This window comes from Cervus canadensis, chromosome 1 (genome assembly GCF_019320065.1).
Source record: "Cervus canadensis isolate Bull #8, Minnesota chromosome 1, ASM1932006v1, whole genome shotgun sequence".
In the NCBI taxonomy this organism is placed as follows: domain Eukaryota; kingdom Metazoa; phylum Chordata; class Mammalia; order Artiodactyla; family Cervidae; genus Cervus; species Cervus canadensis.
The window spans coordinates 121,263,823-121,289,395 of NC_057386.1; the positions used below are offsets into that span (position 1 = coordinate 121,263,823).

General features: G+C 44.4%; 1 protein-coding gene and 1 pseudogene across 4 annotated transcripts in view; one reads left to right on the forward strand and one right to left on the reverse strand.

The window, feature by feature from the left end:
• VSIG10 (V-set and immunoglobulin domain containing 10) overlaps positions 1-25,371 on the reverse strand; it is a 39,034-nt gene extending 13,663 nt beyond the window's left edge. The window contains exons 1-4 of one of the 4 annotated variants that reach the window (XR_006264111.1): positions 24,579-25,034; positions 17,385-17,672; positions 4,893-5,195; positions 2,717-2,977 (exon numbers count right to left, since the gene is read on the reverse strand). Coding sequence is in view for 2 of the 4 variants with exons in the window: in XM_043440094.1 (XP_043296029.1) it covers positions 2,717-2,977; positions 4,893-5,195; positions 17,385-17,672; positions 24,579-24,657 (931 nt within the window). In the remaining 2 variants the exon portion in view is untranslated. Of the gene's footprint in view, positions 1-2,716; positions 2,978-4,892; positions 5,196-17,384; positions 17,673-24,578 lie in introns of all 4 variants that reach the window. The other 3 variants (XR_006264114.1, XM_043440094.1, XM_043440085.1) reach the window with 3 other exon arrangements.
• Positions 11,128-11,658, forward strand: LOC122423276 (annotated as a pseudogene).
• Positions 25,372-25,573: the final 202 nt, after the last annotated feature.

Sequence of the window (25,573 nt, forward strand, 5' to 3'; positions counted from 1 at the left end):
AAGTTTAAGTCTTTTAAAGGGAAGGACTCTGTATTCCTTCATAGCACCTGGCACCATACATGCATCCGTGTCTGACTTCAGTCTTGTCTGACTTTCTGCAACACTATGTAGCCTGTCAGGCTCCTTTGTCCATAGGATTCTCCATGCAATAATACTGGAGTGGGTTGCCATGCCCTCTTCCAGGGGATCTTCCTGACCCAAGGATCGAACCCGCATCTCTTACGTCTCCTGCACTGGCAGGCTGGTTCTTTATCACTAGCCACCTGCGAACCCCACTTGGCACCATGCTGAGTACCTAAATCCCACACGAAGAAAAGATTTGCCAGATCAAGTGTGGAAAGAGGTCACCTGGATAAAAGCAAGGGCCCTGGCGTCAGACCAGCCTAGCTAAGTGCTGCTCCATCACTTAAGAGGTGGCTGATCCTGGGTAAGTTAGTTCATACATGTTATCATCTACAAGTTACACATCATCCTAATTTGCAGGCTACTAGGAGGATTATAGATAATAAGTTAACAAGTAAGATACAAAGACCTTTTGAGCACAGAAACCTAAAACAGGACTGACAGAGGCGACCCTTTCAAAATCAGAAATTGCTCGTCACTAGCAGAAATGTCACAAATACGGTTTAGGAACAAGATATGCCAGAATAATATCTACAATGTGCATGACACTTCAATGAAATTAAGTGACTCTTGTGAAATAATAAGAAACAACGAAGAAGCCAATAAAAAAGAATGGACAGGATATGCACAGATAATTCACAGATAATATATTAATATATAGGAAGCCAATAAGTGTATGAAAATTATCAACCCCACCAGTGATCAAAGAAACCCAGATTAAAACAATTAGCCATGTCCCAACTAACAAACAGGAAAAATTTTTAAAAATTAATAAGACTCAATGTTGGTGGAGATACTGGGAAATAAATATCCTCGCGTGGTCTTTCTAGAGAGAGTGACTGCCAGTAGGTACAGGGCTTCTTTTGGGGTGATGGAAATGTTCTGGATTAGAATGGTGATGGTAGTACAACACTGTGAATATACTAAAAAAAAAAAACAAAACACCGCACTGAATTATACACTTTAAAATAGTGAATTTTAGGGAATTCCCCAGTGGTCTAGTAGTTAGGACTCCACCCTTTCACTGCTGAGGGAGCAGGTTCATCCTGATTGGGGAACTAAGATCCCACAAGCTGCATGGTGCAGACCTTCCCCCACACCCCCCCCCAAAAAAGTGAAATTTATATTATGTGAATTATATCTCATTTCTTTTTTTTTTTTTTTTTATATCTCATTTCTTAAAAATTGCCCCCAAAACAGTTCTGTTAGATTTGGTCCATGGGGCACAGTTTGCCAACCCCTGTCCTTGGGCAGAAAGTGAGTCCTGGTCCCTTATGTTGCCCAAGGCCAGGTACAGTACCTGACAGAGGGGACACAGGGGGACAGTGTGCTCAATTAGTGGGAAGGGTCAGCCTTTCAAATGCCACTCGCCTAGGAGAATAAGCACTTGCTGGTACAGCAGGGCTCACTTCTCAGCGTGTCCGCTCTCCACACTGCACCTCCGAGGATTATTCTCATAAACTGTAAGGACAACCTCACCAGGGCCAACACAATCCAACATACTTTGGCCCTGGCTTACTCATTGTATTGGTCTCCTGAGGCTGCTTTAACAAAGGACCACAAACTGGGTGGTTTAAAACAATAGAAATTTTTTCTCACAGTTCAGAAAGTCTGAAGTCCTAAATCAAGGTGTCAGCACCTTGCCCTGTATGAATTCCTGGCCCACAGAAATCATGAGATAATGATTATTGTTTGAAGCCATTAAGTTTAGGGATAATTTGTTCCGTGGACAAATTGAACCTTTGTCATTTGTCCACAGACTAATGAACCTTGTCTGTTTTGTTCATGGCTCCATCTTCAGTACTTAGAAACTTGTGCCTGGCATGTAGTATGTGCTCAGTTATTATTTGTCAAGAGAAAACCAGTTTGGACTAGAACCAAGAAGTTTCATTATGCATCTTTAAAGTTTGAAAGGAAGGAAGCATAAAGCAAAAGGAAGGGCGTAGGGAAGGAATGGAGTGGGAGTTTGGAGTTAGCAGATGCAAACCAGCATATACAGAATGGATAAACAAGATCCTACTATATGGCACAGGGAACTATATTCAATATCCTGTGATAGGGACTTCCCTGGCGGTCCAGGGGCTAAGATTCCACACTCCCAATGCAGGGGACCTAGGTTGTATATCTGGTCAGGGAACTAGATCCCACATGCCCACATTGAAGATTAAAGATCCTGTGTGCCACAGCTAAGACCTGGCACAGCCAAATAAATAAATATTCTTTGATAAACTACATTGGAAAAGAATATTAAAAAGAATATGTATATATGTATATGTATATGTGTGTGTGTGTGTGTGTGTGTATAACTAAATCACTCTGCTACCCAGCAAAAGTAACACAATATTGTAAGTCAACTATATGTCAATTTTTAAAATTAATTTTAATAAATTAATTTAATGATTGATTTTGTTAATAAATAATTATTAATAATACTTTGATTTTTTAAAAAAAGAAAATGGGAGAAAGATATGAAAGGAATTCAGTCTTCTCCAACACCCCGGGATCTCTTTCCCAGACCCTCTTTCAAAGGGTTGTCCCTGAAGACAGGAAGGTGAGTGGACCCCAACCCCAGGTCAAGGCAAGGCAGACTCACTGATCTGTACCACACAGCTGGCTCCCAACTCCGGCCCCACTATGTGGCTCCCGACACACTTGAACTTCTTGCCATCTGACAGCTGGGACTGGCTCAGCATCTCCACCCCCAGCTTCGATGTCCCCACGACCACACCTCCTGGCTCTTCTGTCCACAGGAAGTCTGGCTCTGGGTATCCCCCAGCCCAGCGACAGTTGAGCTGCAGTGAGAACAATCCTGGTGACACTTCTGCCCAGCACTGGGGGGCTGACGGAGGGGGAGCTGCAAAATACCAGAGAACGTGGCCTTAATCACAGGCTAAGATGAGCCATTGGGCTGACTCTAAGGATTACAGAACCAGGGTATCAGAGAAACAGCAACTCCAGTTAGTGTATCTTGAAATAGATCCTAGCACAAGTCAGTGCCTGACAGAAGTCGGGTTTCCCCTGCTGGGTGTTAAGTCTCTGAAGAGATTTGCATTTCTCACTAGCCACATGTGGCTATTTGATTTAAATTAATTACAAATTTAGTTCCTCCATCACACTACCTACATTTCCTAGTAATCACATGTAGGAGATGGCCACTGAAGTAGACCACACACAAGAGAACATCTCCATCATCACAGAAAGTTCTACTGGACACTGCTGATCCCTGGAGGGCATAACAGGAAGAGAGAGACTTATTCATCCCCAATCTCAACACACACTTTTTTTTGCTATGTGCAAATACAATTTTTAAAAAAATATATTAAAAAATTTAATGAATTACAAACTTATAATGTAACCCATGTATTCATAATTATACATAAAAATAGTTATGTATTATGTATATATCATACATTTATATATTTTATATAATATATATTTTATATAAAAGTATTTTCTATAATATGTAAATATTTTAAATACTTTATATACTTTATATAATATACATAAATAGAAATTTGGATCTCATATGGGTAGATATGTGGCATCTATAAGAAAAATTATTGGAAATACATCAAAACAATGGTGAGAGTACAAGTGATTATTTTCTTCTTTTTACTCGTCTGTGTTTCCCGCAACAAGGAAATGACTTTATGTAACTTTATACACAATAAATGTCATTTATGATAGAGAGCATTGAGACTTACAAAGGCTCTGAGTAATGTATAAAGAAAGTGTGTCATTACCCTGCCTTCTAATTTGTTGTCCTCATGCTCCCTTTCATTAGCGTGGATTATGGTGCACCCTGTGTTTCTACAGTGGTTTTCCTCCACTGAATGTGTGCACGAGTGTATTTGGTTGTTTCCTCACCTACAAAATAAAGCTTCATGAACCACGTGTTCTTAACAGTGCTAGAGGGCCTGAGTTCATGGACAACATGAGTAAGGACAGATGCATGGATAAACAAATGTTAGTAGATCCATAAAATAGATACTCTTCAGCCATAGGTGAAAACAAGTACTGACAGAAGCTACTTAACAGGGATGAACCGTGAAAACATGATGCTAAGTGAAAGAAGTCAGTCCCAGGGATTTCCCTGGTGGCCCAGTGTTTAAGACTCCGTGCTCCCACTGCAGGGGGTGAAGGTTACATCCCTGTTTGGGAAATTAATGATCCCACATGCCATGCATTGCAGCCCCCGCCCCCACCAAAATAACCTCCATTAAAAAAAAAAAAGAAGCCAGTCTCCAAAGGTCACATAGTGTATGATTCCATTTATATGAAATGTCCCAAATAGGAAAGTTTAGATACAGAATGTATATTAGTGGTTGCCAAGGTCTGGGGAAAGAGGGTATGGGAGTGACTGTTTCATGGGTACAGGGTTTCCAATTTGGGGTGATGAAAATGTTTTGGAAATAAACATGATGGTTGCACAACACTGTGAGTAGACTCAATGCCACTGAATTGTACATCTTAAAATGGTTAATGTTACATTATATAGTTTCACCTCAAAAAAAAAACTTTAGACCTAGCATAAATTCCCTTCTGTGGCTCACAGGGACTCCTGTACCCCTAGTTAGCAGCGAGCTTCCAGAAAAGGCAACATTCTCTCTGACATGCAGTTCGGGTGTGTCCATGTGTGTTGAGGGAACCAGAGAAGCAGGTTAGGACCTGTGTATCAGGGAAGTCTTTGCGCACAAAGGGAGGCACACACACACAGGTCACAAAGGGTCAAGGTGGAGGAGAGGAGGAGGGGAGCGTTTCTTACGCACAGTAGACCAGGAGCTCGGTGGTCACCTTTCGATGTCTCCCGCTGAGCATGTTTTTGGCCAAACAGGTGTAGTTCCCTTGCAAGTTCTGTGACATTAGTAACAGCGTGAAGCAGCTGGTGGTCAGGTTGTTCCCAAAGAGCTCGGCGGTGGAATCTGGGGCCTGGAACCACCACTCAACCACGGGCGGAGGCCGGGATCTGCTGCTGCAGCTGAAGTCCACCTGGGAGCCCTTGGCGGCGTAGCGGGTGCCGTTGGGGAGCCTGCCAGTGCTGGAGATGTTGACCTCAACCTGCGAGGGGCCGTCTGCAGACAACAGGGCGGTGGGGAAGGCAGAAGGGTTAACTGGAGCCCCTCTTCAGCATTAAGGGACATAGAAATGATCACACAGCAGCCAGTGAAGATGACGATACTACTTACTATGTGACAAATGCTGTGCTGAGTGCCCTTAGGCATGCTCTCATCTGTTGCTATTGTTAAGTCGCTAAGTCATGTCCAGCTCTTTCCAACTCCATGGACTGTAGCCCACCAGGCTCCTCTAGCCATGGGATTTCCCAGGCAAGAATACTGAAGCAGGTTGCCACTTCCTTCTCCAGGGGATCTTCCTGAAGCAGGGATTGAATGTGCGTCTCCCTTATTGCAGGTGGATTATGTATCAGTGAGCCACCTGGGAAGCCCATGATATCATTTATTATGTGACAAATGCTGTGCCAAGCGCCCTTAGGCATGCTCTCATTTACTCCTGAACGACATGAGCTTTACTGAGGGGATCAATCCTTATACAGTAGGGAAAACGCAAATTGATCCTTTTCAAAAACACTGATGAGTGGAAAGGGTATCTGGGCATTAAAGAGATAACAGAGCAGGACTTCCCTGGCAGTCCAGTGGGTAGGACTCTGTGCTCTTACTGCCTGGTCAGGGACCCAGAACACAAACAAAAAGAGAGTTAAGGTAACAGACCTGAGTATGCTTTCCTGAGAAAAGCCTGTCTATAAGGTTGGCCTTGGCTGGTGACCAAGACCTTGGATTTCAAGGGGGTTCCCACCATTCCCAGAACTGGTAGGAGTGGGGTTCACTGGGCCTAAACTGTTCCTACCAACAGTGTGGTTTATGCTAAGCACCTGCTTTCCTTCTGAGAGTCTGGAATTTTGGTATGTGCTGGGCAGAGGATGCCTACATGACCAGCCTCAGTAAAAACCTAGGGCACTGTGTCTCTGATGAGTGTCCCTGGTAGGCAATATTTCACACGTGTGGTCACAACTTCTTTCTGGAGGAATTAAGCATGACCCATGTGACTGCACTGGGAAAGGACTCTTGGAAGTGTGCTCCTGGCTGTCCTGTGAATTCTCCTAGGGAATCAGTGAGCCTGGGGGTGGTCTTGGGGACCTCCCACACAATGTCACACTGAAAGAGAAGGAACGCTGTTTCCAGCCCCAATCTTGAACTCCACTTACTAGCTGTGTGACTTTTGGCAAAGTATTTAAGCTCTCTTAGGTCAGACATGACTGAAGCGACTTAGCAACAGCAGCAAGCCTCTGTTTCCTCACCTGTAAAATGGGGGGATGCTAGAACCCACTTTATGGGGTTGTCATAACAACTAAATGAATTGCCATTATACAGTATTCAAAACAATGCCAGAAATGTCCTCCCACCATTTTTACCCAATGCCCTAAGATGCCACATCCTCTTTGATGAAGAGATCCGTCAACTATTTATGCTAAAGTCCTGTAGAGTGTTACCACTGCCGGAGACTTCCTCTTAAGAAGAGTTCAAAGAAAAAAAAAAAAGAAGAGTTCAGAAAAGGCAATGCTTGGCCAAATGTATAAATCTATGACTGTAGAATTTTGAACAAAAATATGCCAGCAAGGAATTTCCTGTTGGTCCAGTGATTAAGAATCTACCTTCCAATGCAGGGGACACATGTTTGATCCCTGGCCCAGGAAGATCCCACGTGTTGCGAAGCAAGTAAGCCCATGTGCCACAACTACTGAGCTGTCAAGCTGCAACTACTGAAGCCTACATGCCTACAGCCCATGCTCCACAACAAGAGAAGCCACCGCAATGAGAGGCCCAAGCACAATGAAGCACAATCTCCGCTCACCACAACTAAAGAAAGCCTGCACGCAGCAATGAAGACCCTGCGCAGCCAAAAAATAATTTTTTTTAAATGCCAGGGGGATACATTATTAGAGGGAGGAAACAGCCTTCCCAGAGCCCCTTAAAGTACAGAAGCTACTTCACCTATTTTGGGGCCACTATGTAACTATAGGAATTGTGAGTTTCTGAGAAAACTATTCTTGACAATATGCATTTCTAGTTGGGGCTGGCTTCTAATAGTTGCAGTGATTTGCTGGAATCATGTCACTTCCCATAGAGGGTCTGGGGAAAAGTTATATTGTGGTTTGGAGGTGCTCAAATCTCCCAGTGAATGTTGGCAATTAGCTGGGTAGGTATGTGGACCAGCAGGTCCCAGGGAGTTCCCACAGCTGGCATGCACCCAGTCAAGCACAGGGTACCTCTGTGTATTGGCAGCCACGTCTGGACCAGCAGAGGTATCGTGTTAGGGTCTTCCAAACTGTGGTCTGGAGGGTCACAGAGGCCTGTCATGGACAGTGCAGACCCTCAGAAACTTACTGGGAAGGGCTTTTGACCAGCACAATCCTCAGGGAAAAAAAATGGTGTTGGAGACAAGGAATGGATGAGAATGAAGCAGATAAAACGGTTAAAAAAAAACTTAATGAGGGAAACTGAAGGGTTTTCTGAATTAAGTGTTCAAAAGTTACAGTTCATCTATAAACGATTGGGTTGAGTCTGCTTTTTTTTTTTTTTTAATAGTTCTAGAATGTAGGACACCTCATTCCCAACCTAGGACTTAGGAGTCAGTTTATCCTCAGTTTTATTTGCTTATTTTTTGGCCACACCACTTCGTTTGTGGGATCTTAGTTCCTTGACCAGAGATCAAACCTGTGCCCTCTGCATTAGAAGCATGGAGTCTTAATCACTGGACTGCAAGGGAAGTCCCGAGTCTGCTTTCTTAATTAAAGCTGATGCCACCCATATAAGATGAACTTAATAAATGTGTGTGTTCTAACTGCTCCACCAAAAAAAAAAAAAAGCTGATGCCATCCTCTTAAACCCTTAGGGTTCTTCCCCTACTCTGACTATGAAGAAGGCGGCACCCATTTCCATCCCTCCTATACCTTTCTCTCCACCCTGCTGATATTCCTAAACAGAAACCACCAGCCACTTTTGCTTGCAGGATGATGGTGGCAATCACTCGAAGAGACAGACGGGGAGAAAACAAAAATAAAACAGCAAAGAAAAATAAAACAACAAACAAAAACATACACAAAATATAGAGTGGTTACAAAGGTTTAGTATCTTACGGAGGCCATGGTCATGTCAAGTTCTGACTTGTGGATGAACACCTTAGCCTAATGGTTATGGGTGTGGACTCTGCACCCAGACACACCTAGGTATAAAACTTACTGCCACTTCTATATGAACAACCTTGAGCAAGTGTCCTTCCCTTCTATTCTCAGTCTCCTGTCCTTCCTATGAAATGAAAAGAAAAGGAGTAACTTCTACCACCAAAGGCTCCAATGAGATGAAAGAGGTAGAACACTTACCCTGGTATTTTGATATGTGGTTAACATTCTATGGGCTTCCCTTGTGGCTCAGCTGGTAAAGAATCTGCCTGCAATGCAGGAGACCTGGCTTTGACCCCTGGATTGGGAAGATGCCCTGGAGAAGGGAAAGGCTACCCACTCCAGCATTCTGGTCTGGTACTGAGCCCTGGTGTACTACCAAAAAGTACTCAATTCTCTGGTAGTCCATTGGTTAGAACTACGCTTTTGCTGCCGAGGGTGCAGGTTCAATCCCTGGTTGGGGAACTGAGATCCTACAAACCATGTGGAGCAGCCAAATTAAAAAAAGAGAGAGATGAAATATAGAGGCAAACGTAACAACCCCATTGACTCCACATCTCCTTATTGGCCACTGTTCCCGTTCAAAAGGCCAAAACCCAGAGGCTCTTATAAGCATTCAGATGAGCTTGGCAAGACTTGAGTTAATTAATCTTGGGCAAGGGCCATTCCATCTTCTGATGCGGCCAGCAACCATTCTCCAGTACACCAACACCCCCTTTCCTTAGGACCTTATGTTGTGGCAGGGCACAATGTCACTACCACCATCACAGAACATGTACAAATCAGATGGGCCCAATTAGTCAGAGAACATGGGGCTTTCTCGAGACTCCCTTTCCTGCAAGTCTGGCATGGCAGTCACACCCCTGGCTAGACAGAAGCACTCCTATCCTCCAAGCCCCAACTGAATCATCCAGAGGGGCTCCTGGAGGCTGATACGAACCAGCTTCCTCACTGCCCGTGTGCCCACCAGGTCCAATGCCCCCTCAACACTGGCCTGGCCTGAGGAAAACAGACACAGGAGCAGCTGGCATAGTGCACCACTCAACTCCCCAGTGGCTAAGAAATTATCTCTTGAAAGAAGCACAAAGTCTCCTGGAATGTGTTAAGGTCCACGCTACCCACTCTAAAGGCAGAAAGTGAAGAGGAACTAAAAAGCCTCTTGATGAGGGTGAAAAAGGAAAGTGAGAAAGTTTGCTTGAAACTCAACCATTAAAAAACTAAGATAGTGGCATCTGGTCCCATCACTTCATGAAAAATAGAAGGGGAAAAAGTGGAAGCAGTGACAGATTTTATTTTCTTGAGCTCCAAAATCCCTGCGGATGGTGACTGAAGCCATGAAATTAAAAGACGCTTGCTCCTTGGAAGAAAAGCCATGACGAACCTAGTTGTTTGTTGTTGTCGTTTAGTCACTAAGTCATATCCAACTCCTTTTCGACCCCATGGACTGTAGTCCAACAGGCTCCTCTATCCATGGGATTTCCCAAGCAAAAATACTGAAGTGGGTTGCCATTTTCTTCACAAGGGGATCTTCCCAACCCAGGGATCAAACCTGCATCTCCTGCATTGGCAGGTAGACTCTTTACCCCCTGGGAAGCCCATGACAGACCTAGACAGTGTATTAAAAAGCAGAGACATCATTTTGCCAACAAAGGTACCTATAATCAAAGCTGTGGTTGTTCCAGTAGGCATGTACAGATGTAAAGGTTGGACCATAAAGAAGGCTGAGTGCTGAAGAATTGATGCTTTTGAATTGTGGTGCTGAAGAAAACTTTTGAGAGTCCCTTGGGCTGGAAGGAGATTAAACCAGTCATTCCTAAAGAAAATCAATCCTGAATACTCATTGGAAGGACTGATGTTGAAGCTGAAAATCCAATACTTTGGCCACCTGATGTGAAGAGCTGACTCACTGAAAAAGACCCTGATGCTAGGAAAGGTTGAGGCAAAAGAAGGGCGTGGCAGAAGATGAGATGGTTTGATAGCATCACCGACTTGACGGACAGGAATTTGAGCAAACTCTGGGAGATAGTGGAAGACAGAGAATCCTGGCGTGCTACAGTCCATGGGGTCGCAAAGAGTCCGATACAACTTAGTGACTGAACAACAACAGCTAGCCCCCCAGACTTTCTGCAAGTAAACACACAGCGGTGCTAACATCATGCCCACCCAGTATGGAGGCAGAAGGGGATGGGTAAGGCAATGGAAAAAAATAGCCATGGCAATCCTGAACTGCTCTAGACTAAGGGATTTCTGTACCCTCAGAAGCAGCAGCCCCAATCCTGATGGCTAGATTCTTCAACCGCATCATTAAATTAATAACGAACAGTGCAGAGCCCTTGCTTCTGAGACAAATAACAAAATCACATCACAGTGCCCATTCTAGGCAGGTTGAATCACCCCAAGCCTATAGAAAACCTTCCTCCCTAGAAGACAGAGGCACCAAATGCCCACTGATGGATAAGCAGAGATCCAGGTGGTAAGAAGAGTGAAAGCTACCAGCCCTCATACAGCCAGCCTCGTGTTTCTGCAGCATTTCTATGCATTCACACATTCAGGGTCATTTTCAGTTCTTTGTATGTTTTGGATATTGATCTCTTATCATTTGCAACTATCTTCTCCCGTTCAGTAGTTGGCCTTTCTGTTTTGTTGATAGTTTCTTTGATTGTGCAAAAGGTTTTCAGTCTAATGTAGTCTCATTTGTTGATTTTTACTTTTGTCCCCTTTGCCTGAGAAGACATATCCCAAAAAAATTACTGGGGAAAAAAAAGAAGAAGACAGCATTCCAAGCATTGGGACAGTCACAACTGTGTGTCTGACAAGATCAGAGTTGTAACAGAATGGACAGTGAGGTACAGAGTGATAGAAGGATCTTGGATTTGATTGATGATGCTTGGCGAGAAGACAAGCTGACTTATGAGAATGTTGCAAGGCCACTGAATGAGCTTCCTGAACAGGACAAGAGTGGCAACACAGAATCTGTTAAATAACAAGAAATGAAGTGGACCGACTTGGCCTTACAGTACCTCCATGATAGTGTTCCTCCCATAATAAACCGATGCCTGGCTCCTTGTTCATCATCAGATTTTTAAAAAAATACACAGATACAAAAAAATTAAAAATAAAAAAATAAAATAAAATACACAGATATAAAACATTTTTTTTCAGCCTCCTAACTTGAATCTTTTAGTGACAGAGCAGCACTCAAAAATATACAACTAATTTTGCAGTAGCAAAATGGCATATACCATGTACATATATGTATATATACAGATATATATATATATATACATAATACAATGGAATACTATCCAGCCATAAAAAAGAATGAAATCTTGCATTTGTGACAATATGAATAAACCTAGAGAGTACTATGTCAAGTGAAATAAGTCAGATTGAGAAAGACAAATATTGCATGATTTCACTTACATGTGGAATCTAAAAAATAAAACAAATGAACAAATATAAAAATCAGAAACAGAGCCACAGATACAGAGAACAGGTGGTTGCCAGAGGGGAGAGAGGTAAGGAGAGGAAAGATATAACTGAAGGAGATTAAGAGGTACAAACTTTCAGTTACAAAATAAATGAGTCATGGGTATGAAATGTACAGTGTGGGGAATATAGTCAATAATTATATAATACCTCTGTCTGGTGCCAGATCATAACTAGAGTTACTGCAATAATCGTTTTGAAAAGTACAGAAATATCAAACCACTGTGTCGTGTAACAAGAACTAATATAGTGAAAGAAAAAAAAAAAGAATATAGTGTTGTAGGTCAATTATATTGGGTTGGCCAAAAAGTTTGTTTGGATTTATCTGTAAGTTTGGCCAACCCAATAGTTCAAAACCAAACAAACTCATAGAAAAAGAGATCAGATCTCTGGTTACCACAGGTAGGCTGATGGGAGGAAGGGAAATTGGATGAAGGTACAAACTTCCAGTTATAAGATAAATTAGTATTAGCGCTGTAATGTGCAAGATGATAAATATACTTAACACTGCTGTGTGTTATATATGAAAGTTAAGAGAGTAAATCTTAAGAGTTCTCATTATAGGGAAAATTTTTTTTCTATTTAATTTTGTATTTATATGACATGACATATGTTCACTAAACTAATTGTGGTCATCATTTCATGATGTGTATAAGTAAAATCATTGTGCTATACAGCACAAAGTCAATTATACCTCAATAAAGCTGGAAGAAAAAAATTTTTTTAAACAACAAAACAAAACCAAAGTCACTTACAGATAACAACTTGTCACATCTCAGAATTCTCCCCCTAGTTTCTAAGGCCATGTTAGAATGTTTCCAAACTTTTCTCCTTAAGAGACTTAAGTTATCAACCACATCAATAGAAAGATGGGAAAAGGAAAATCCGGGCCCACAGAGTCCCTGACACATAGCAAATCTTGTTGGAAAAGCTCAGATGCACTGATTGTTGGGAATTTAAGATGCATTTTTTTCCCACAAGAATTCTGTCACCTGCTTCACCAGCTGACAGAGCTAACATGAACCAAGTGCATATACACTGTGTGCCCAACTCTATGCTGAAGGCTGTACATGTTTATCTCATGAATGTGTGCAGGGAATCTCTGCCTAGCTTGTACCGTTACTCCTGAATTCACAAATGATAACTAAGGGTGGAGGAGTTCAAGTGACTTCCCCAAGGTCATGAAGACAACAGCCAGCAGGACCTGCATTTGAACTGGGGCAACTAGGCCTCAGAGAGTGTGCTCTCAGGCATTCAGCACCACCACCACCCTCCAGAATAGTGGGGTCAAGCCTAATCCATTTTCTGAAACTCCCATGCAGAAATGAGGGCTGAGTTCCAATCTGAGATGCCAAGGCCTCCCCTTCAGCCACTGTCTGAGCAGCAGGAAGGGGCTCCCTGGTGTCTGGAGGGGTATGGTGTTAGCTCAGGGTCTCTCCGAAATGGGAACACAGCCTGACGGTCCAGAGGGTTCCTTTCGGTATATGTGAGACCAGAGGATATCTGTGCTGTGGACTGAACGCCTGTTTCCCCCCAAATTCATATGCTGAAGTCTGTGCCCAGTGTGATGGCATTTGGAGGTGGGGCTTTTGGGAGGAGGTTAGGTCCTGAGAGCAGAGCTCTCATGAAGGGGTGCCCTTATGGTGCCCTCATAAGGAGAGGCCCCCAGAGCTTGCTTCCTCCATCTTTGTTCTCTACCAAGAAGAGAAGATACTCATTTACCAATCAGAGAGCAGGCCCTCACTAGACACCACAACTGCCAGCACCTTGATCTTGGACTTTCCAACCTCCAGAACTGTGAGGAAGAAAGGTTTGTTCTTTAAACTACCCACTCTATGCTACTGTTATAGCAGCCCAAACTGACTAAGACAGCCTATGTCCTGTTTTCATGAACCAGTCAGGGACACCATATGTTTCCAAATGAAGTTTCCATAACACAAATCACACCACAGTAACTCAGAGAGCTCAAAGCACCATTTGCATTTAGTGACTTTTTAAAAAAATGTAAGTTCACTTTCATCACAAGAAGACCTTGCATTTATCTCCCTCAGGGCAATAATGAAACTAATCCATCCTCCAATAAACTTAGCCAATGATTAATAAGTTAGTGTCAGATAAAATCATCATAAATCAGAGACAGTGATGATAAGATAAAAACCCAAAGTTGTAATGCCACCTTACTCCTCTGAGGTCAAAACAAAGACATTTAGGGACTTTTCTGATGGTCCAGTGGTTTAGACGCCACACTTACACTGCAGGGGGTGTGTGTTTAAGCCCTGGTCAAGGAACTAAGAAGATCTTGCATACCTCACGGTGCGTCCAAAAATTAAAAAAAAAAAAAAAAGATTTATTGACAGACTGATATGAAGGAATTATTATTATTTTTGGTCACATCATGCAACATGCAGGATCTTAGTTCCCCAAGCAGGGATCAAACTTGTGCCCTGTGCTGCGGGAGCACAGTATTAACCACTGGACCGCCAGGGTAGTCCCAAAGGAATTATTACTCTTTGGCAGCTGGAGTGAGGGAGGTCTGTTGGCACCCGCCAGGAACCAATAAGAACTGGGCCAAATTGGGTGACATTTTTTGATACACCCACATTCATTCCGGGTCATTCAGCAATTTATGGAGACCCAAAAACACTGTGTTTGCAAATTCCATAAGCCTTGAGAGTTGCTGGGAACCTTAGAAACCATCCAAAAATCTAGACAAGTCCTTGAAGCCTCTCTTTCCTTCATCCTCCATTTCCAATCCAGCAGCAAATCTTGGCAGTCTACCTCCAAAATATTCTCTGAACCATACATTTTCACCCTAACTCTGACCACTAACATCTGGTACCTCTGACTGGCTTCTTTGTTTTTTGTTACCAGTTTTCTTTGTGACCAGACACATCCATTCTCTATGTGTAATTTAAATGACACAAGACCCCTGCTAGCTTCCAGTCGCAGGGGTGCCTCCTACACCTAGAATAAGCGTCCCAATTATTTTTACCAGTTGTAGTAGTATCCTTGGGCTGCCTTAACAAAGTACCTCAAACTAGACAGATTAAAAGAACAGAAATTGGGACTTCCTTGGTGGTCCAGTGGCTATTCTCCATGCTCTCTATGCAGGGCGTTGGGTTTAATCCCTCGTTAGGGAACTAGACCCCACATACCACAACTAAAGAGTTTGTATGCCACAACCAAGACTCAGTGCAGCCAAATAAATAAATAAATATTTTTTAAAGAAAAGAACAGAATTGACTCTCCCACCATTCCCAAGTATGAAATCAGATGTCAGGAGGGCCATATTCCTCTCAAGGCTCTACGAGAGAACCCTTCCTTGCCTCTTTCCTGGTGGCTGCTGCTTGTGGCCATCTGTCTTTGGCATTCCTTTGCTTGCAGCTGCATTACTCCAATCTCTGCCTGCCACTGTGTGAGTTCTCCCTGTGTCTCTGTCTTTGCAGGCATTTTCCTCCTATAAGGATAACAGTCAATTTTAATTAGGGCCCACTTTAATGACCTTATCTTCTGGGCTTCTCAGGTGGCACAGTGGTAAAGAATCTGCCTGCCAATGCAAGAGACGCAGGTTCAATCCCTGAGTCAGGAAGATCCCCTGGAGGAGGGCACAGCAACTGACTCTAGTATTCTTGCCTGGGAAATCCCACGGACAGAGGAGCTTGGTGAACTACAGTCCATGGGGTCACAAAAGAGTTGGACACCACTAAGTGACTGAGCACACAATGACCTCATCTTAGGTTGATTATAATTGCAAAGTGCCTAATTCCAAATAAAGTCATATTCACAAGTACTGAGATTAGGAAAACAACATATCTCTCCGGGGGATACAATTCAACCCACAACACCAGTCCTACCGAGCCCCACATGGTCTGGCCCTGCCTCTCATATCTCACATATCCTGCCTTCTCACATCCTGGGTTCCCACCACACCCAGCCTTCTTCTCACCTACACATGCACCATGTTCAACCCGTCGTGCACTAGGTCAATTTCTGCCTGGATCCCTCTCTCTCACTTTTGCATGACTGGCTCCTACATATCATTCACTGTCAATGTCACACCTTCTAAAAGCTCCTCTCTAACCCACCCATGTGGAGTGTTTCAGAGAATCACATCACGCCATCTCAGTTCTCTGTACAACACCTGTCACTCTGATACTGCCTGACGCATTTGTTTACCTGTTGACTGTCTGCCTTCAGCCATTAGGATGTCAGTTCCGTGTGGGTAGGGACAGTCTCTGTCTGATCCATTCCTGTGGCCCAGTGCCTAGAACAGTGTCTGGCATTGGGCTCTCAATAAATATGTATTGACTAAAGGAACGAGTAAATTCTTTAATTTATAGATGAGAAAATCAGGGAGCAATAAAATGATCACATGGGTATTTCCACTCAACTAGAATGTGGATGTCCCTCTAAGACAGGGATCAACAAACTTTTTCTGTAGGGGCCAGAGAGTAAATATTTTAGGTTCTGTGGGACATACAATCAGTTTCACAGTCACTCAGCTCTGAGATTATAGCACTAAAGACAATCAGAGATAATATGTGACTGGATAAGCATTGCTATGTTCAAATAAGACCTTATTTGAACCGAAAGTTGAATTTCATATAATTTTCACATGTCACAAGTATCATTCTTCTTTTGATTTTTTTCAACCATTAAAAATGTAAAAATATATTTGCTGCTTGCAGGTCATACAAAAATAAACAACAGTCTAGAAATGGCCCACAGGTTATAATTTGCCAACTATTGGTCTAAATTCATGCATATATATTGAAGACATGATAGACTGATTTAGGAAGGACAGTAGTAATAGTAGTTCATACTAAGCCCTGTACTTAGCACTAGAGCATAAGAGCATATACCTCATAAGGCATGCAAGGCATTGTCCCTAGTTAACAAATAAGAAAAACTGAATCTCGGAGATATTAAGTTACTTACTCAAGATGACCTGTCCTTAGCGTTGGAACTCAGGCAGTCTGACTTGATTATGTTATACTTTGTTGCATAATAAAATGAGACTAATAGCAAGGATGATATTAATAAGCTAAAAGTAATAGCTAACTATTAATAAATAATATGCCAGGAGCCATTTACAGCAATTTACATAGATATCAGTTCAGTTCAGTTGCTCAGTTGTGACTGACTCTTTGCGACCCCATGGACTGCAGCATGCCAGGCCTCCCAGTCCATCACCAACTCCTGGAGTTTACTCAAACTCATGTCCATTGTGTCGGTGATGCCATCCAACCATCTCATCCTCTGTCGTCCCCTTCTCCTCCCTCCTTCAATCTTTCCCAGCATCAGGGTCTTTTCAAATGAGTCAGTTCTTTGCATCAGGTGGCCAAAGTATTGGAGTATATATGTAGATATACTGACATTTATTCCTCACAGCAATTCTATGAGGCAAGAATTCCTATTATCCCCATTATACAGATAAGGAAATGACAGATGTGAGAGATCACTCAGCTTACACGTGGGAGAGCCCAGAATAAAACCCAGGCTACTGACTCCAAAGGCCTCCTCAGGTCCAAGGCTCTAAGCGCCTCCCCACCAGTTGCAATCCCCACCCACCACTTACTGGCCACCTGCAGCCACACTTGGAACCTCCGGGTCTCAGTCTTGTTCAGGACCTCAGAGCAGGTGTAGTTCCCCTCATCCTGCAGGTTCAGCGCCTCGATGTGCAGGGAGCTGGCATTCACCAGAGAGAAGCGCGACTGGGCTGGTGGGAGGCTGGAGTTGGAGGACAAGAGGAAGACCGACTCCGAGTCATTGCGGCACCAGGTCACGAGGCCCCTCGGTCCTGAGATGTTGCCACAGTGCAGGGTGATGTTCTCATGAATTTCTCCAATGATGACAGCCTCCAATCCTGTGCAAGGAAAGGTCAGGCTGTTACTATCTTTCTTGATCCTAGACAATCTCCTTTTCTTGCAGTCTCCCTGCATTAAGATTTAAAAAAAACAAAACAGGCATGTATTTTTGAGATGCAATAATACACAGAGCCCCACCCTGTTGGGATTATTGGCCAGTAATTGACAGTAATGAACTTGTGGTGGATCACAACTGCAAACAGTTCTAATCAGCCCCTCCTCCACTGTCTATGCCCTTCACAATGTCACTCCACAGCGCCCTCCCACTCCTGACTCTGGTAGCACCATGTGACTTGCTCTGATCATTGGGGTGTTAACAAATGTGTTGCAAGCAGAGGTTTAAAAAGCACTGGTGTGATTGGGCTTGCTCACTCTCACCTTCTGCTACCACCTTGAGAAGGATGTGTCTGGGCTAGGTATCAGGGGAGGATGAAAACTACATGGTGCAGACCCCAGTTGTTTCAATCCTCTCAGCTATGGCCATTCTAGATCAGCCTTTGGCCACTCACTTGATGCCCAGACACATGAGTGAGCCCAGGCAAGATCAGCAGGGCCAACTGCCCAGTACCCCCAGGTCCTTCAGAAACAAGCACTTATGGTCATTTCGTGATGCTTTGTCACACAGATTATTGTGGCAATAAATAACTGATACAGAACCCGAGTGGCTTTACTTGCCTAGAAATCCAGAAAGGTGGAAGGAAGAGGGCTCTGGCTTTGTTTCCTCTTTCCTGTGCTCCCTCTGTCTCTCTCCATCTCAGGTACAATGCAACACCACTCAGCAGCTCCATGCAGGAAAGGGCTCAGAGTGGGGAATTCGGGGCATGCCCTGAGCTAGGTACTGGGGAGCCAATGACAGGCAAAATAGAGACCCGCAGGATCTCACAGTCTAGTGGAGAAAATAGGCAATAGGGACTTCCCTGGCAATCCAGTGGTTACAACGCCACGCTTCCACTGCAGGGGGAATGGGTTTGATCCCTAGTCAGGTAACTAGGATCCCATATGTCATGCAGCATGGCAAAAAAAAAAAAACAAACAGACAATAAACTGGCAATTAGGATGCAGTGTGATAAATAGCATGATAGGAGCTTGGAGAAGGGGCTCTTAAGTCTAGCTGTGGTTTTTGACAGGGAAGGCTTCCTCTAGGAAGCCACACTGAGATCTGATGGTCAGGAAAGAACTAGCTAGGCAGAGATGAAGCTGGTGTTCCAAGGCAGAATGAAAAGTGCAGATCAGCAGCAGCACTGTCAGAAATTCAGATTATCAAGTCCCACCCAGAGCATCTAAATCAGAACCCAGGAGTGAGGTGGGAGGTAGCACTCTGCATTTTCACAAGCCTTCCAGGTAACCCTGATGCTCATTCAAGACTGACTGATGCTCAGGCAACTGATTTGGCATTAAGACTGCCACCAGGTAACAAGAAGCGAAAGCAGCCCATTTTGCTGAGAAAAGTCCTAATTTTTCAGCCCCCTCCACAATCAGCACCCATATACAAAGAGATCACAGGCGCAGGAATAATGGGCAGAACCAGTCTTACTCATGCTGTCACATTCAATAGATGAGAAAACTGTGATGCAAAGAAGGGAAGTGGGCTGGCCTGAAGTCCTACAATGAGAAGGTAGCAGTATGTGACCAGAGTCTAGATTTCTTGCTCCATTCAGTGCTTTTTCCACCACATTGGAAGTTTTCAAAGTATGTGAATATTCTGGGGTTTCATGAAAGATGATATTTCATTACAAAATAAACTGCCCTCAACAGTGGTATTGGGACAATTGGCTGTCCACACACAAAAGAATGAAGTTGGACCCCTTACCTCACATCACATATAAAAATTAACTCAAAATCAGGAGTTACCTGGCAGTCCAGTGGTTAAGACACAGCACTTTTACTGCTGTGGACTGGGTTCAATCCCTGGTTGGGGAACTAAGATTCTGCAAGCCAGGCAGAGAGGCCAAAAGAAAAGGAACTCAAAATAGACCACAGATCTACATGGTCTATAAAATACTTAGAAAACTATAAATTACTTAGGAAAAAAAACCCAAAAGAATCTATCTTTGTGACTTTGAGTTAAGCCTGCAGGCACCCGAGAGCCCATGCTTCGCAACAAGAGAAGACAGTGCAATAAGAAGCCTGCGCACTGCAACTAGAGAAAGCCCACACCAGCACAGCCAATAAATAAATATTTTTTAAAAAGCACGCTGAAGCAAAATGAATGGGAAACCATCCCAATAAACACATTTTGGATACAAAAAAAATAAAGTGAAAAGAAGACCCACAAGCTGAGAGAAAATATTTGCAAATCACATCTGAGAAGAGATTTGTATGTGGAATATACATATATATAAACTCTCAAAGCTCAACAATAAGAAGACAATTTAAAAATGAGCAAAGGATTTAAATTGACATTTCTCCAAAAGATAGACAAAGGCCAATAAGCACATGAAAAGCTCAACATTAGTCACTAGGGAAAATGCGAATCAAAACTACAATAAGATACCTAACACTTCACACTTGCTAGGATGCCTAAAATGAAAGACAATAACAAGTGTTGGCAAAGATGTAGAGAAATTGGAACCATTATACATTGTTAGTAGGATTTTTAAATGGTGCTGCTACGTTGGAAAACAGTTTGATTTTTCCTCGCAAGGTAAAGCTACCATATGACTCTACCCTAGCAATTCTACCCCTAGGTGTATAACCAAGAGAAATGAAAACTTGTTCACACAAAAACTTGTACATGCATGCTCACATTATTCATAATAGCAAAAAGGTGGTAACAGCCTGAATGCCCATCAACTGATGAATGAATAAAATGTGGTATATCCATATAATGGGAATATTATTTGGTCATAAAAAAAGGCCAAAAGCTATAGCATGAATGAATCTTGAAAACACTGTGTTAAGTCAAAGAAGGCAGTCATAAAAGACAACGTATTTTGTGATTTCAATCGTATGAGATGTCCAAATAGGTAAACCTACAGAGAAGTCCAAATAGGTAAATCTATGGAGATAGAAAGTGGATTAGCTGTTGTCTAGGGCTGGGGAAGTGGCTTACCTGGGGGCAGGGGCACGTAGTGGGGAGTGACTTTTTAAAAATTTTATTTATTTATTTTTGGCTGGGTCTTCATTGCTGCATTTGGCCTTCTCTAGCTGCGGTGAGCAGAGGCTACTCTCTAGTTGTGTTGCTTGGTCTTCTCATTGTGGTGGCTTCCCTTGTTGCAGAGCATGGGCTCTAGGTGCATGAGCTTCAGTAGTTGTGGTTCTTGGACTCCACTGCACAGGCTCAATAGTTGTGGAACACAGGTTTAGTTGCTCCGTGGTATGTAGGATCTTCTCAGATCATGGATCAAACCTGTGTCTCCTGCACTGGCAGGCGGATTCTTTACCACTAAGCCACCATGGAAGTCCAGGAGAGACTCTTAATATTTAAGTAGAGGGCATCTTTTTGTTGTGATGAAAATGTTCTGGAACTAATGGTGATGGTTGCACAATCTTGTGAATATACTAAACATCACTGAATTGTACAGTTTAAAAGGGTAAAGTATATAGTATGTAAGCAAATTATATCTCAATTAGGTTGTTGTAAAAAAATTGTTACCTGCCTTTGGAACTCATTCCCTTTTATAAAACAAAGAGTAACCGTTATCTGTATTTGGCCTTTTATCTGGTAGGAAGGGGCTACCTCTGAAAAATCACAAGACAGCTGAAGCTACAGGATATTCTCACACTCTCCCATTGTGGCTACACCATTCCCCGACGCCAGGGTAAAATGAAAAAAAAAAAAAATCTAACCACTTGTTGGAAGGCAGAGAATGTGACCTAATGCTGGAGATTCCAAAACAGCAAGAAACGCTTCTAAACAATCACTTTAAAAAACAAGTGAGAATTATTTTTAAATAGTTAGGCCTGGGAACCCAAGCTCTCAGTGCCAATCCCCACTGAGGAGAAAAAAACTGGAGAATTATAGATGCAACAATGTGTTCGTGAGACTGAAGACTTGCCCTTCCCAGGCTCCTTGGCAAAGGAATAAAAAAAGCCTTGGAAAAGCCCCAGTGAAACTTTAGTCTTGGAACTTGAGCTAACACTGTCTTTTCCTCCAAGGAATAGAATGACATAATGACAAACTACACCATTTTAAGGCATTTCACTTCTCCTGACTTTGCTCACTCCATTCTTTTTAAACACTGATGCTGAAGGTGACCTTAGAGATCCCTCAGTCCTGAGGGCTGAGTTCAGGACAGGCTGAGTCAGGGCTCGGTAGGGAAGAACACAGTCATCAACTAGTGATGTCTGATAGGGAGAAGGAATGGGTGGTCCTTGAGGGTGCACTGGTTCCATGCTTGATCATCCTAAACCTCCTCATGTTACAGCTGAGAAAACTTAAGTTCAGAGAGCTTAAGCGATTTACTTAAGCTCCCACAAAAGCCACTGGGAGAGCTGGGACTGTCATTCAGGTCTTCGATGTGCCAGGTCACAGGAATTTACTCGGTCTCCCAACCAGAAGAGTGAGACATTCTGTGTTACTAAAAGTGATCCATAAGGTGGCCAGAGGGCCCCTGAAAGTCCCCCAACCTTAAGTTCAGAATATGGACTGGAGGGGTGGGATGGTAGGGGTGGTAGGGAGGCTCAAGAGGAAGGGATATATGTATAAATATATAACTGATTCACAATGTTGTACTGTAGAAACTAACAGTTATATCCAATTAAAAAAAGAAAAATATGGACCAAAGGAAGGAACAATATAAACAACCCTTTTCCAAAGCAGCCATCATATTAACATTTACAGAGTTGAGACTATATCAAAGTTATTTTTTTTTTTCCTATTCTTTCCTCAAGAATGACACCTGGTTCACAACCTGAGGTGACAGTGGGGTCTTGAACACGGTCTGGAGTTAAGTGATAGGAGAAAGATGGTTTTCTCCCCAACTCCCAGCTTGAAGAACAAAAACACATTAAGCAAGGGAAGCCCTCTGGCACTGTACACAAAGATGAACTTGACCTGGGCATCAGAATAACTGGGCATGGCAGTACAGGAAACATCCTTGTGTGGAGAGCTGCAGCCAGTTCATCCCACAATGATGATTTCAACCCAGGGTTCTGATGTCCCCAGGCCCTTGATATTCACAGTACAGTAAACACTGCAGACAGTTGGGGAGTAGGGAATACACAATCACCTTTAACTTTGAGGGTCAGCCAACTGGAGACGGTATATCCACGTCTCCCCAAAGCCCAGTGACCACCCCTACATATGCCTGGAGGTGCCAGCCTTGTCATGTCTACAAATTTGAAGTCACCTATCCTAGAAGAAAACGGGTGACCACAACTCAGTTCCACTTGGGAAAGCAGGCCCTGTGAGGCAAGAGCCTCAGACTTTCCCACCTAAACTAGAAATCTAGCTTATGAGGAATTTTATTGTTTTTAAATTATTGTTAAAAACAAAGCAAAATAAAAACTTGTGAGAGCCTCACAATTAGGAACTTTTGGCACTTGCTGCTAGGCAATGGCACCCCACTCCAGTACTCTTGCCTGGAAAACCCCATGGATGCAGGAGCCTAGTAGGCTGTGGTCCATGGGGTCGCTAAGAGTCAGACACAACTGAGCGACTTACTTTTCACTTTCATGCTTTGGAGAAGGAAGGAAATGGCAACCCATTCCAGTGTTCTTGCCTGAAGAATCCCAGAGATGGGGGAGCCTGGTGGGCTGCCGTCTATGGGTCGCACAGAGTCGGAAACTACTTAAGTGACTTAGCAGCAGAAGCAGCTAGGAAGCTCACAGGGGGCAATGCCTCTAGGCACCTACAAGAGATCAGCAGACCACACTGGACTGGGTGACCCCTGAAACTAGGACTCTGTAAGTATTCTGGCAAACTCCATCTCCTTTCCCTCACCTCAGGTCCTCTCACTGCTTGTCACACTACCCTGCATGCAAAAGACATGCATTCGCTGGTGAATTAAGTTCAGAAACATTTTTTCAACCTTTTAAAAATTATGTATGTTTTTGTAAGGGCTTCCCTGGTGGCTCAGTAGTAAAGAACCTGCTAGCCAATGCAGGAGGCATGGGTTTGATCCCTGCGTCAGGGAGATCCCCTGGAGAAGGAAATGGCAACCCATTCCAGTATTCTTGCCTGGGAAACCCCAAGGACAGAAGAGCATGGCAAGTTACAGTCTATGGGGTCGCAGAAGAGTCAGACAGGATTTAGCGACAAGACAACAGCAACAACAAACTGTTTTTGTAAGCAACCCTCTGTTCTTTATTGCTCCAAGGCAGATCACAGATGGAGCAAATAAGACTCTTCACCAATCATATCAAGAGTAAGAGGCAATGTCAAGTGTAGGGGAAGTTTCTTGTAAGTTTGAAATTATTGCAAAATAAAAGTTTTTCGTTTCTTTTAAGTAAAGGAGAAAAGCAGAATTTTGCCATAGTCCACAAAGGTCTGCTTGCGGGGGTGTGCAGGGAAACACAGGTTACAGGTGCAAGGCGAGTTCAACCTCGGGCAGAGGGAGAAGAGGAAATAGAAGCAGCCTCGAGTTTGAGAACCAGCGCAGCACGTAAAACCAGACCGCGAATTTACATACGCCGTTTAAAAAAAGATAATAAAAATAAACATTCCACACCTCTTCAACTTTTCCATCTTCAGTTTCCCCAATTTTCACCTCCGCAGGCCCTTTGCAGCCTCGCCTGCTGCCCACTCTAGGAGGGTAGGGATGTCTTGCCCTTTATCAAGCGCTCGGTAAAATTCCTTCCTGCAAAAAGCTGAGCTGCGAGCAGGAAAGCCAAGACCCTCCCAGGGCGACTTCGAGGCCTCGGCCACGACTGGATCCAGGGAGTCGGAGAGAATTCGGTCCCCGGCTCTCCCCTTCCCACCGTTGCCTCGCATCAACTTTTGCCTCCAGATCGTCGCCCCTTACCTGTGGAGACCCAGCGGGCCAGTAGCGCTCCGAAGCAGACGAGAACCCAGGACTCGGACGCCCGGACGCCTGCGGCCATCTCGTCCCGGATGCGGGCAGGGGCCCTTCGGGAAACGCAAGGTCCGGCTTGGCTGAGTGTGCGCCCCCCAGGGCTCAGCCCCAAGGGTACCCAGTACTCCTCCCAGGTCCTCGGAACGACAGAGTAGCTCCACTTTCCGCAGCCCCCAGGAAGGATGCTTGGGGTGAGCCCGATGTCAGGGGCTAGGAGCTGCACTAGGCTCCAAGCGCGACTGTCTCTCCCGAGCGCCCGGCCCGGGGTGGGAGGGCGCACCCCGCCCCCTGCGCCCGCCACCCGCTCCCGCAGACGGAAAACAACAGGAGCTGAGTTCCCTCCCGCCTCCCATCCAGGCGGGAACCCAACTTCCTCTACCTTGGCCGAGGAGGAGGGCTTTATGCAAAGGGCGCGCGCCCGGGCGCGCCGAGTCGGGTCTGGGCAGGCCGGGGGCGGAGCGCCGAGGCTGGTCACTCCCCGAGCCCACTCGCCCGGGACAGCGGCCCTGAGTCGCGGGGAAAGTGGGCGGCGCAGAGCCCTGCAGCTGCCGCAGGACGGCATCCCCCCTCGACCCGCCGGCTGCTCCCTCCCGGGCGCCCGGGCTGCGGCACTCGAAGGACCGCCTCGACTCGGAGGGGCAGTTGCCAAGCTGCAGAATTCACGGTCCCCTCGGTTTAGCTGTTCTAGGGATTCCCAATTGTTTTCCCGTGCCCCCGGGCGGACTCCTGAGCCGCCATCGCTGCCTTTCTCTACCCTTTGCAGAAGGAAGGCAGGTCTGGAGCAGGAGAAAGATGATCCTTTAGACCTTCCAGCCAAGAGCTGCCATGAGACTCTGGTCCTCCGGCTAACTGGCAGAGACCACACTGTAAGCGCGAGGGCAGCGGAACTGGGTGCTGGGAGCTTTTTTGTTTTTTCTAGTTCCCCCATCCCCCATCCAGTCTGG